Raw genomic sequence first — 12,916 nt, 5'->3', positions numbered from 1 at the left:
CCTTAGCCTATCTTTGACATAAAGTTTTTACGATAAAATAGTCACAAAAAGATAAAACAAGTTAAAAAGTCAATAAAATAAAATGTCACATTCAAACTCTAATTATTTTATTTTTTTCTCATAAAAGTCAAAAAAATCATTCTAAACGAAATTTTTTAATCTCATGTTGAAATAGTCAAAAAATCAACTCATATCGCAAACGGAAGGTTAGTTTTAAAATGACATAGATTTTTTTTTTATTATATATAAATGGTAAATTTACCCAATTGCCCCCAATGTGGACAGCCAACATTTAACTTCTTTTTTTTTTTTTTTTTTGTCGAGCAGACCCTATTATTTTGGCAGATGGTAATGCTTTCTCTGCCTCTCTGACTAGTGAGCTGTTTGTTTGAAACTCAAGACTCCAGAGACAGAGAGAGAGAGAGAGAGTTCAGTCTTTGCCATCATCAAGAATTTCTCTGGGTTTGTTCATTGATTACTTGAAATTGTGGGTGTTGAAGGATCTAGAAAAGAAATGGCAACATTTGCAGGGACAACCCAGAAGTGTAAGGCATGTGAGAAGACAGTATACTTGGTGGATCAGCTCACAGCTGATAACAAGGTCTACCACAAGGCTTGCTTTAGATGCCACCATTGCAAGGGCACCCTCAAGGTCAAAATCCCAGATCATATATATATATGTATATGCAACTATAGACATATTTGTGACAAATATTCTTTTTATCATATTGATGATTTATTTTTTTTTGGCATTTGTGAACAATTTGTTTTAATTGTCTGTTAAAGGAGTTGTATAATTGACTTTGTTTTGATGATGGGTTTTGGGTTGGATTGCATATGGTAATAATGGTTGTAATGAATATGATGATGACCTCTGATTGCAACTTGGGCTTTTGGATAATGTGAATTTGGTTTTATTCGAGGGTTTGAATGTACTGTTTATTCAATGAATGTGTTCAATTGGTTGATAAGTTGATGTGGAATTTGGGATCCAGCAATGTTAGGAACACATGATGGATCACAGAAAATGCAATAGAAGGCTGAGATTAAACCCAATTACATGGGGTTCACACTCAGAATAAATCTCAGCGTACTATTGCATAGAGTGACCCATTCTGTATTTTAATTCTGTGTTCTTAGCATTAGTGATTTGGATCCATGGGGTTTTCAAATGAGTGAAAGGGCGGCTTGACCCAATGGGAAGACATGCTATTAGCATCTTGGTGGTGCGAGTTCAAGTCTTGCAAAATAGTGTCTTGAAAAAAATGGGCTAAGGTTGCTTATATTAAGCCCTCCCCATATCATGCCCACTTTAGCGGGACCCTTGTGCATTGGGTCATCATTTTTTTTAGGGCTTTCAATGATTGATCATCTGCTCTGATATATTCTCAGGGAAGCCTTGTCATCACTATTTCATCTTTTTGGACATATCAATGCTGATTCTACTGATAAAAGTAGCTTACGAGCTTGTCAATCAAATGGGAGTGGTAAAAAGATGGGAGAGACTAGAGAATTTTCTACAGTTAATACTGTACTATGAACTATAGCAGAGAATTTTATGAATTTTTTAGATTTTGTGTTAAAATGGGGTTGGAGAATTTTATGACTATCTTCTACTTCCATCACAATTATTTGTCCCTCTCGAAAAGCATTGTCACCATCACACAATGCAAGTCATGTATTTTTAATTCTCTGCCTATCAGGCATGTAACCATCTATTAGTTGCAGCATGAATTGTGGCACAACTGAATCAAAATGAATGAAATTATGAGAAAATTGACTGCAGCAACACCTAAATTTTCCACTTTTTTTATACTGGAAGTCAATACCTAATGTTCGTTTCTAGCTGATAATTGCATTGTTTCTCTAGTAATGCTGTTATCACTGGTTTAGTGGTTAAAAGCTTGGCCTACTAACCTTGAGGTTATGGGTTCAGGTATGAGGACAGTCACTTTGTGCATTTATGCCAAAGAATAGGTATATGCCCAATCTAACCCCTCCCGAACACCCATTATGGGTATTAATTCAATGTTGTTGTTGTTGATCATTTTTATGAAAATATGTTGAAGATCAGAGCAGCTGGACTTTGTTCAGTTATCTGGTCTTGCTAAATAATTGTTCCCCATTATTCCAGCCATGCACTCAGAGAACACCTATATCTGTTTGAGTCAGCACACAAATTTGGTTTCTTTTTTCTTTGTTTATCGGTAGGCCAATTTTATTAATATTATTATTTTTTGAATAATGGGTTATCACGTCTTCTTTGACCACTTAATGAGGTCCTTTTTTATCATTTCCAACGTGCATATAGTGTCTTCAATTTTGAACAATATAACTTCTTGCTGGCCCAATGATATTTGTTACATATCATTGATTGAAGAATGATACTGTAAGTTTCCTCTTACTAATTTATCCCGAGCTTTGTAAAAATCGTTTGGTTATACAAAGATGCAGAATTCTTCATCTATTCTCTGTTCATAATTCTGATACAATATCTTAAAAGACGTGGAATGTGTTGCTTCTCTTTCTATATTCATAGTTGTACATTTTAATTCATATATTATCTGTTATTTGATTGTTTCCTACTTCATGCTCAAGTTTTATGTTCTTCTTTGCAGCTGAGTAACTATTGCTCCTTTGAAGGTGTGTTATATTGTAAGCCTCACTTCAACCAACTGTTTAAGATGACAGGCAGTTTGGACAAAAGTTTTGAAGGTAAGCTTTTCCCAAGTTTTATCAGTCACTTCTACTCTTTCATTTGTTTGTTTAAGCTCATTAATAAGTCCTTACTAATTTCCTTTTTTATTCTGCCTTCTAGGGGCTCCAAAAACTGTTAGAGTTGACAGATCCGCATATCAGGTACTCAATGGTGCCAAGTTCAGTAATCCCTTTCTGTTAGACATTTCAGACCCTGTTTGGGGTGAGCTAAATAAGCCAAAAGTCTGTTGGCCATCAACTAAAAGCACTAAAAAACCACTCTACTTCTCAAAAAAATACTTTTTTAGCAACTTCCCAAAGTTGAATCTGAATTAATCGAAGCTTTATATATGTGTCATATCGTGTTATTCTTATTGTGAGTGAATTGCACAGGGTCATACCAACAACAAAGTTTCGAGCTTATTTGCTGGAACTCAAGACAAATGTGTTGCTTGCAAGAGAACAGTTTACCCATTAGAAAAGGTACATATATGATATTAGTACTTTATGTTCACTAAACAAATAATAATAGGAAAAATATTAGTAGTTTTATATTAACAGACTTAAATTTGCTCTAGGAAACTTACTCTCCGCTCAAGAAAAACAATGTTTTAGTTTATATAACTTTTATGTTCCATTGCTCTATAAAGATTCCGTGCTGATTCTGTGCGACTTCACCAAGGATATCTGTGATGGTCTGATATGTCTTGATGTTAAAATTGCATAGGCCATGTTTAGCTGTATTTTCATTATCTTTGTTTTTGGTGTTTTTGGAAAAAAAAAATAGTGAAAATTTTGAAAACCACCCTAGTTTTCATAGGATTATTTGTGTGCAAACCGTTTTCTAATTTTTGAAAACAATTTTCAGTGTTTTTATAGAGGTGGGTTGTTTTCCAAAATTTTTACCGAAAATAGTTTTTTGGAAACAATTTGGCAAACAAGTTTTTGCATTTTCCAGAAAATGAAAACATAACCATACAGACCATTCATTCTATTTGGTTTCGTTTTCAAAATTTGTTTTTTGAAAAACACAAACTTTTTTGGTGAAAAAATAATGAAAAATTCAAAAACACTCCTCATTTTCATATTGCTTTCTCTCTCTCTCTCTCAGTAGAAAATTAGTTTTTGAAAATTCAAAAATGTCTTTTTGGTGTTCATTTTCATCAAACTAGTTTTTATTATTTTTTAGAATACATATTTTGAAAACAATTTTTTTTTAATATTCCAATTTGTGGTATTACCAACCACTCATAGCCCTATTTAGGTTAATTCATGTCATTAGAATCAGTGCAATTTCTCTTAAAAAAGGCTTTTGTACCATAATTCCTTTAGGTGGCGGTTGATGGCGTGTCATACCATAGACCTTGTTTCAAGTGCGCGCATGGAGGTTGTGTGATCAGCCCATCAAATTACGTGGCCCACGAGCATCGTCTCTACTGCAAGCACCACCACTCCCAACTCTTCAAGGAGAAGGGGAACTTCAGCCAACTCAGCAAGAACGAACAAGCAAAAGGGGTGACCGAGAACACAGCATCTGCTTAATGCAATGAAAGTTCATATATCAGTGGTGACATCCCGGTATCACATCAATTGCTGGTTTCTAAACAAAGAGACTCAAAATTCAACTGTTAAATTATAAAAGTTGAGATAATTAATGGGCTGTCATTTTATGTATGTTTATTTAGAGAAAGAGTCTTGATAGATTTTGTTTCAGTTGCTTAAATTTTGGAGAGTGAGCTTAGAATAATATAGTAGTTTGAGAATTGAAGTTTTGTTTGGATAAGCCTTGTGTTTACTCAAAGGTTGTGTTGTGTTTTTGATGCGAAACTTGATATGGCTTTGTTAAAAACATTTATTTGATGTTCCCCTCCAATATAATGATGCTATGTTTATTATTCCTGAACTTCGTAGTTATGCATTTGCACCTTGCAAAGCCCTAGGTGAGAGAAGGAGTGACTCAAAGCCCTGGGTGTAGTTGGATTGAGGTGGATGGTGTTGTTCATGAGTTTTTAGTTGCCGATAGTTTGCATCAAATGTAAGAGAGCTATGTCCAGAATGTACTTATAAGACAGCGCATGAGTTGCTTGGAGTTTAAAGGGACAAATCTTTGATGCCAATTGTTGAGTTGAGTCATAATGGACAATACTTTTGAGGTGGGGGTTGGTCACGCGTCTAGTATTACACGTTGGGTCGTGCGTATGTCGATTTGTGATTTTGACATTTCACATTGGATATGGATGACGGCTTTCTGACATCCAGAACTTAAATGGTTTTGAGCCTAAAGGACAAATTTGTGAGACAAGTTATAACCGATAATACTTTTAGGTAAAGGTTAGGCCATCGTTTAACATTAGAAATACGAGTGTGAAAAACATAGAATACTTGTTTGACAAACATTTTTTGGAAATATTTTTTAAAACAAGTCACATTTTAGAAAATTATTTTCATACCTAAAAGAAAAAATGATATGAAAAGCATAGAGGCAATGAGAAATTTAAGAATCTAATGTCATTGCACCAAGTTTCCTTGCTTATGGTGTTGTTACTTTTTTTTGGCTTAAAGAGTACTCATCAATTTTAAATTGCAGGCCTGCCAAGAAAGAAAAGTTACCATATGATTTGCTTCCTCTTAAGTCTGATTGCTTTGGAACACTGAAAGAAAGAAAGAAAGAAAGAGAAGGATCTAATGGACTTGTTGTGGGTGTTAAGCATGATATTCCACTTGTTACAAAAGCACTAAAGAAGGAAAACATGCTCTAACATCATTGTCTCATTCAGTCAAATATGCACAACAAACCAACAAACAAGGCATGAAATGGAATAATCACATTCTATCCCAGGTATATGTTTGGAATTCCTTTTTCTTTTCTTTTCTTTTCATTTCTCTCTTCTTTTTCTTGCCTTTATTAAAGCTATTAAGTGTCTTTCTCCAAGTTAGCGAGACTTATCCTTAAGCATAGAGTAAAAAATTTTATATTAGGAGCCATGGTAAATGAAAATTTTGAAGGGTTATTAATGGACAAAAAAAGTTTAATACGTCGTGGGATTTTAATTGAAATATCCATTAAATGTGGCAATTTTTATATTAAAAAAATTCACTGATCCCTTGCCCTGTTTGGAATAATGTGGATCATGATGAATATTGAACACTAATCACTCGATCACAAATCCAACTTGGACTAAGGATATTTTTTAGTATTTCCACACTTGTGATATGTTTTCCTAATTTTTATGTATGTGCAGTTGAAGGGAGAGAGGTTATGTCAGAATCTCTTATATAACCCTTCTTAGCGTAATGGAACCACAAAGATCATCGAGGTAATCCTAATTTTAGAGTGAATCCCAAATATCTTGTGTATTTGTGCGTGTAATTTACAATTCTTGTGGATTGTTATTCTTTGTTTTCGTATCTCACCGATCATCTTAACAATTTCTTCCAGTGGTTAAAATGTGGCTTTTGGGAAAATCCAGCAAAGCAAAGCAAAGAACTTGGACAAATAACCCATTTGTGAGACACTGCAAATTAGTAAATGCTTTTGGAACAAAGACCTAATTCTAAGCAGCTGATTACAACCATGTTTGGATGCACTATTCTCTATTTGGATGTACAATACAAGGCTCCACACAGATTGACTTGCCACTGAAGAAACTTTTTCCATTATGCTCACCAGACTAACCACCTCAGGGATGTACTGAATTGATGATCTGCACCAGTTTCATACAAAGAACATGAAGAGAGAGAGAGAGAGAGAGTCAGCTTCCGGCCTCCGAGATGCTATGCAGTGAAGGCTGCCATGCTTTCGATTTGGCAGCAGTAGAGTTTGTCGATGTTGTCGTCCTGGGTCGTGGCCGATGTCTCTCATGTTTTAACACCTGAAAATGTTCTATATGATTAGAAAACAATTTTTCATGATTTTGAATGAATAATATGGAGAAAAAAGAAAAAATTCTCATATTTTTTACATATAACTTTTTCTTGAGTTTGTGTTTGAATTGTGGACTCTACAGTCTGAGGAAACACTTATAGCAGAATTAAGGTACTCCTCTCATCAGAGCCTGCCTTGATATATTCAATCCTTAAAATAAAATAAAAAAATACCAAATAAAAAATTAAACAAATTGTAACAAAATATTACTTAAACATTACTCTTTCTTTTGCTTTGGATTGGGCATTTTTTTATTTGGAGCTTAATAATTAAGGAATAAATAAAAATAGACTAACTAAAGAACCAAATTTATTTGGAGTCCTAAATTTCAGCAAAAACTTAGAGGCCCTAGGCTGCGGTCTTCCCTGCTTATGCCTAGGCCCTAGGGCCTGCCTTAAACTCCCAATATTAAACTTTTGACGCATAAGACCAAAAAATTAACCAATTAACAAGACGCTAATTGGGTTTTTATTTGAATTCGAGTCTGACTATAGTATTGCATAATCTAACAAAAATTATTTACTCGTGAAATCAGCAAAGAAATTCACCTGGTTGGTCTTCTCCATCTCAGATCTTCTATTTGGTGTCTCAAAATCAGAACCCATCTTCTCTTTCACATTCTCTTGCTTATCACCAGACTCTGTCTCTGATAGTTTCTTCCTCATCTTAGCATACTTCTTTGCCCACAACCCTTTCCTTACCTCTATTATAACCCACAAACCACACAAATTTTATTCATCAAATTAAACCCATTACTGCTTATAAAACAAAAACAAAAACAAAAAGAGAAGATGGGCTCAAAAAAAAAAAAAAAACACAACCTTCAGTGGTGATGAGTCTGTAAGCTTTGCCAATAACCAGAGTGTCGGTTGGCCGGAGAAGCTTTATACGCGTTATGCGTACTAAAGTGGCAGTGGCAGTGGCGGTGGCGGAGGTGGCGGCGGCGGCGGTGGTGGTGGTGGTGAGGAGAAGAGCAACATAGTGGCCAGGATTCAATTTCATAACTTCATTGGCAGTGACAGGCCAGTACAACTTGTCTACTCTGCCACATGGGTGTTGGATTAGGGTTGCATTATCAATGGCTTGGCAATTCCCCATCTCTCTCTCTCTCTCTCTCTCTCTCTCTGTGAAATGGAACTGTGAGAAATGGATAGGAATGGAAGGGAGGAGAGGTATGGCACTAGTTTCTTTATAGTTTATAAGCAGTTAGCACCACACACCCACCAAGATTTTTAATTGTCACCGACGACTCTATTAGCATTTAAATTTATTATTTTTTTTTAAAATAATGAATTTTAATGTATTTAAGTTTCATTTATAAATTTTTTTTATCCAAGTCAATAATAAGTCAAGCTTGATTAATTTGGATTCTATTGTATATAAACTTTTTCTCGTTAAGTGGTAAATGGTTTAAGTTTGATTTGAGTATTTAAGTGAGTCTTGAATGTATTTAAATTTTTATAACGACTTAATCTTAAATAATTTTTTGACGAGTCATATGTAATCCGATTATTTTACAATGGTATAAATATAACAGGATAATAATATATAAATAAAATATTGTACAAAAATCAATACATTTGTCAATTCTTGATTTTATTATTTTAAATAGAAGGCTAAATTATATATATATATATATATATTACTTATTTATTTAATTAAATGTTACAGTTACATTATTATTATAAAAAATTCTGTACAATATACAAATAAAAAAATTATACATAAAATCAATACACAATGATATGGCAATTTTGATTTTTATTACTTCAAAACAAAAGATACGGTAGCTTATATTTTTAAAAAAGTCCAGTTAAGGAGAAATTTTTTGGTGTATAAATACCAAGTGATGCCTTCTATTATTATGATTGGATTGAACAGTAGGGTTCATCATATTTATGTTGGATGTTTGAGGAAAAGTAGAGGGTATGTACATTTATGATTGGTAGAAGATAATGTCATGCTATATCCTATTAACCTACAAAAATTTCTTCCAGTTAAAGGACTATTCGCCTACTTTAGGCTCATCTCAAGAATCTAAATTATTCATCTTATAATATTTATTAGTAGATTATTTATATAAAAAATCAAATTCATCTAAAATTGATAATTATATAATTATATTACATTTAAAAAAAATTTGATAAGTATAATTTTAATAACAGACCTATATTTTTTTTAACATATATATATGATCAAACCATATGACTATTGATATGGAGTTAATTTTATTTTTTATATGAATGTTTTACTTGATGATATTAAAAAAAATAAAAATAATTATCAAGATGGATTTGAAGTGCAAAATAGGCACTTTTTTTTTTTTTAGATTTGAACAGCCTTCTTAGTTAAAATATTATTTAGGTAGCGTAAGATTTTAAAATCAAATTTTATGATTAGAAATTTGATACCTTATGTAATTCATTTTTACTCTACTAACATCTAACCCTATGAGGTTACCATGCATACATATAGGAAAAAAATAAAAATTAAAAAAAGTATATGAATATAATTTTTCATTCAAAAATAAGTGGTGATGAATGAGATTGTCAACGTGTCACTTTTAGTCTAAATAGTTTATATAACTGTTTCGTAAAATAATAAAAATATTAAAAATTTAAGATTTAAATGACGAAAGTTTTTTCGTTATAATCTAACTTACTAATTTCGTAATATTCTATCTTATATCAAAATAACAAACAATAATGGGGTTGGGCATATATTCTTTGAGGTGGGGAGCTGTGATGTGAGTGGTGGTTTTCAGCGGAAAGAAAATGTCGGAGCACAGCTGATTTCCGCCCAGATTATATGGATACGTTTTGCATGTGATTCGGCCCACCAGCTGTAGTGCAATACGGTTTCGCCGTTGCGTGATGGCCAAGTGTCCATCTACCAAAAACAACGGTTAATATGCTACACTTTAGAAAAATTATTGGTTAATTCTGAAACGCTAACTTCTCATATTTTTTAATCATTAAATATGAAATTATGAATTTTATTCCTTCCAAATTATAATACAGATAGAACGTTCCATACAGGTCTCTCTTAATCAACTAATAACTTTTTCATACTTAATAAGTCATTCTTCTTAATGTTGATATTGCCACTCTTACAAGCCGTTTAAGCCATGCCCTTCCACACAAGCTATTATCAGTAAGGGTGTTTGCGGATTGATTTTGTGTAGTTTGCGATTTGATTTTGACCCGTCCGCATTTATGTAGTTTGAGAAAAAGTCAACCCGCAACCGTCCGCAGTGCGATTTGCGGTTTGTGCAGATAGGATTTGCGGATGTGCGGGCGGTTTACACTTTTTTCTTTAAAAATTATTTTTTGAGTTTTTTTTTTTTCCATCGAATTTAGGCATCAGATTCATTTTATATATTTCTGATCATTTGACAATAATTTTGTAATGAGTTTACAAATAAAAATTGAATATCAATGCATTAAATAAAAGTACCCAAAATAAAGAGATCCTACACTAGCATTTTTGCCATGAAAAAAATGTATATCAATGCATTAAAAAATGTATATCAATGCATTAAAAGTTGTACTCAATTAGAATTGACAGTTCAGTAATCAATAATCAAACTAGAAGTTCCATTGACCACTAAAAGGAAAATTTTATTAGGAAAAAATGGACGAGCCACCAATGAAAATCATATAAGAAATCAGGTTTAGGACTTGATAATTTTACGACATTAAAAAAGTTGAGAAATATTTAAAAATAAAGATCCTAGTGCCATAGAGAACATAATGGTGCTCATGTTAAAGTTACAAAGTTGATATATAAAAAAAAATAATAATAATAATTAAAGTGCGGGCGGTTTTTGCGGGTTGCGGGTTTAACCCGCGACCCGTCTGCAACCCGCAAATTTGTCATATTTCAAACCGCATCCGCCCGCATTATGTTTGTGAAACCGCCCATTTATATGCGGGTTGGGCGGTTTGAGCGGTTCGAATAAACCGTTACCCACCCCTAATTACCACATTCATTTTTTTATTTTTTTTCTTCCCTGCGGGATTTTTTTTTTTCCTAGAAAGGCCAGTGATAACTATTTTAATTTTGTTGTATTATGAAAGCTTTAGGTAGCGTTTGGTAGAGTTTTGTAAATGTGATTTGAGAATATGAGTTGTATTTTGAGTTTGTGTGTTGTGGAATTATGATTTGAGTGTAGAAAATTTATTTGGTTATGGTTTTTAAATAGAGTGTTGAAATGTGTTTTGAATATGTATTTTGAATTATGTTTTGAAAGTTTGATGTGACATGTGAAATAAGAAAATTTGTTTGATAATGTGTTTTCAAAATAGTTTTCAAAATTTAATTCAATCAATAATTTATTTTGAGTGTACACAACTCTTGTATCGATATCCGTATTTTTTATCAACAGTAATAACCAAACTATATTTAAAATATTGAAATTAAAAATTGTTTTTTTTTTAATTAATTTTTTTCAGTAATTTTTGTTGAATAAATTTTTTTTTCAAATTTTTTTTCCATTTTAAAATAAATCTATGTCAATTATTTTGTGTCAATTAAATTTTTATATCAATTCATTTTTTACGCCTGTACAAACATCTTGTACAATACATTTTTAATTTTTGTTTTTAAATTTTGTTGAAGTCAATAACTTTTAAAAATACATATTAATAAAAATTAACATAAATACACTAAGTTTAATAGATTAAAATACAAATCATATCGTAAACCTTATAAAATATTATCAAATTTTTTTCTCATTTATTACACGTTATTAATTTATTAGGAAATGAGTACAAATCAGACCATTATTGAAGGACCATCAGCACGCTCATATAATTGAATTCACCTATAAATTTACTATTTTGTCCCTCTCTATTTACATGGGAAGTGAACAAAATATAAAGGGTAATTTAGTAATTTCATGAACCTACTACCTATATACTGAGCCAAAAGAAAAGGGACATCATAGCTGTGTATATCAGTTCACATGCACTTTTCTGAAAAACATTATTAATATTATAAAAAAATAATACATAACAAATTAAAATATAAAAATAAAAAATAAAAAACCAAGCTTCAGCCTTGTTATAAATTCTGATAAATCATTCTTTTAACCACACCATCTTCACCGTCTTTGATCCTGCTGAAGGAAGATTTCAACTTCACCGTCGAGTGGTCTCAGCTCCATCAAGAACATTAATTTCAATTACAGGTTAGTTTCGTATTACCTTCGCATCTCGTATTTTATTCAGACTACCTTTGATATTAAAACACCAGTAGCTTTTGAAGAAGAAGAGGAGCAGTAGCCTTCGACACGGTAAACCGGGTGGTCAACCGGTCGGTCATCCGGCCGGTCATCCCATCCCAGTCGATCAGTTTTGTAGCTGCCGATCTGTTCATGTTTTTCATATCTGTGCCATCATATGTGTTCCATTTTTTTACACTAACATTATATTATTTTTTATATATTTTCTATACATTTTTGTACATCATACTATTTTCGATATAGTTTCCATACATTTTTCTCAATTCATGTTTTAATATATATTTTTTATATATTCTTCTTTCACTGTTGCAGCTATCATGCCAAGAACAAAACGAGCCAGACCCGAACGTGGTGAATCCTCAAACCCTGTACAACATCAACCACAGCAACAACATCATGACAATTTAAATAATGATTTTTTATCGTATCATCATGAACAAGCCTATTCACATTTTATTAATCGACCAATTGTTACGGGGAGAAATGTAAGACTACCTTCTCAATATGACCCGCCCTTAGTTGGTAAATTAGATACAATGGGATGGCTACCTTTAACTAATTTACCAAATAAGGTATATCCCCGTATTGTACGATTATTTTATGTTCACTTGACAGCTGGTGACCAACAAAATGAACCGTTCAGTTTGATCTCCTATGTGAAAGGGAAAACAATCACACTCACTCTCCATGCTTTCGCACAAATTATTGGAGTTCAAACAGGAGATTTACAATGCTATTTTCAAAATGAGTCTGCCTTAGAACGAATGTTTGGTGATGTCACTCAGATCTATACCACAATTTGTGACAACAAATTCAGCGGCACTAATTTACTAGCCAGACATTTAAAACCCCACCTTCGTATTCTTCATCGATGGATAGTTAAAAATGTCACTCCCAAAAAAGGCCATTATGATAGTGTTTCATGTTTTAATGTTTATTTGTTATACTGTTTTGAAACTAGATAGAAATTAAATTTATGCTTCATATTACTCAAAGAAATGATGATTGCAAAACTCGATACTCTGTCTGGTCGGTCACTACCTTATGGA

At 32.5% G+C, this 12,916-nt stretch overlaps 2 protein-coding genes across 3 annotated transcripts; one reads left to right on the top strand and one right to left on the bottom strand.

Moving 5' to 3' along the window:
- The first annotated feature begins 317 nt into the window (after positions 1-317).
- On the top strand, positions 318-4,592 carry LOC114302990 (LIM domain-containing protein WLIM1). Its single transcript, XM_028248136.2, has 5 exons — positions 318-652; positions 2,619-2,715; positions 2,819-2,859; positions 3,091-3,180; positions 4,030-4,592. Exons 1-5 carry the CDS (start codon positions 515-517, stop codon positions 4,237-4,239), a joined length of 576 nt encoding a protein of 191 aa, XP_028103937.1. The 5' UTR covers positions 318-514; the 3' UTR covers positions 4,240-4,592.
- Positions 4,593-6,201: 1,609 nt separating this feature from the next.
- LOC114302991 (uncharacterized) lies at positions 6,202-7,907 on the bottom strand. 2 transcript variants are annotated; one of them, XM_082866522.1, is made up of 4 exons: positions 7,444-7,814; positions 7,171-7,325; positions 6,722-6,772; positions 6,491-6,569 (listed from the first exon to the last, which is right to left on the bottom strand). In XM_082866522.1, the coding sequence occupies exons 1-3, from the start codon at positions 7,718-7,720 to the stop codon at positions 6,767-6,769; spliced, it is 438 nt and encodes a 145-aa protein (XP_082722648.1). In that variant the 5' UTR covers positions 7,721-7,814; the 3' UTR covers positions 6,491-6,569; positions 6,722-6,766. The 2 variants fall into 2 exon arrangements, with proteins under 2 accessions (XP_028103940.2, XP_082722648.1); XM_028248139.2 differs by lacking the exon at positions 6,722-6,772 and having other exon boundaries at positions 6,202-6,569; positions 7,444-7,907.
- Positions 7,908-12,916: the final 5,009 nt, after the last annotated feature.

This window comes from Camellia sinensis, chromosome 4, assembly GCF_055761805.1.
Source record: "Camellia sinensis isolate YWXY chromosome 4, ASM5576180v1, whole genome shotgun sequence".
NCBI classification, from domain to species: Eukaryota; Viridiplantae; Streptophyta; class Magnoliopsida; order Ericales; family Theaceae; genus Camellia; species Camellia sinensis.
This window is presented reverse-complemented; position numbering and strand designations above follow the sequence as displayed.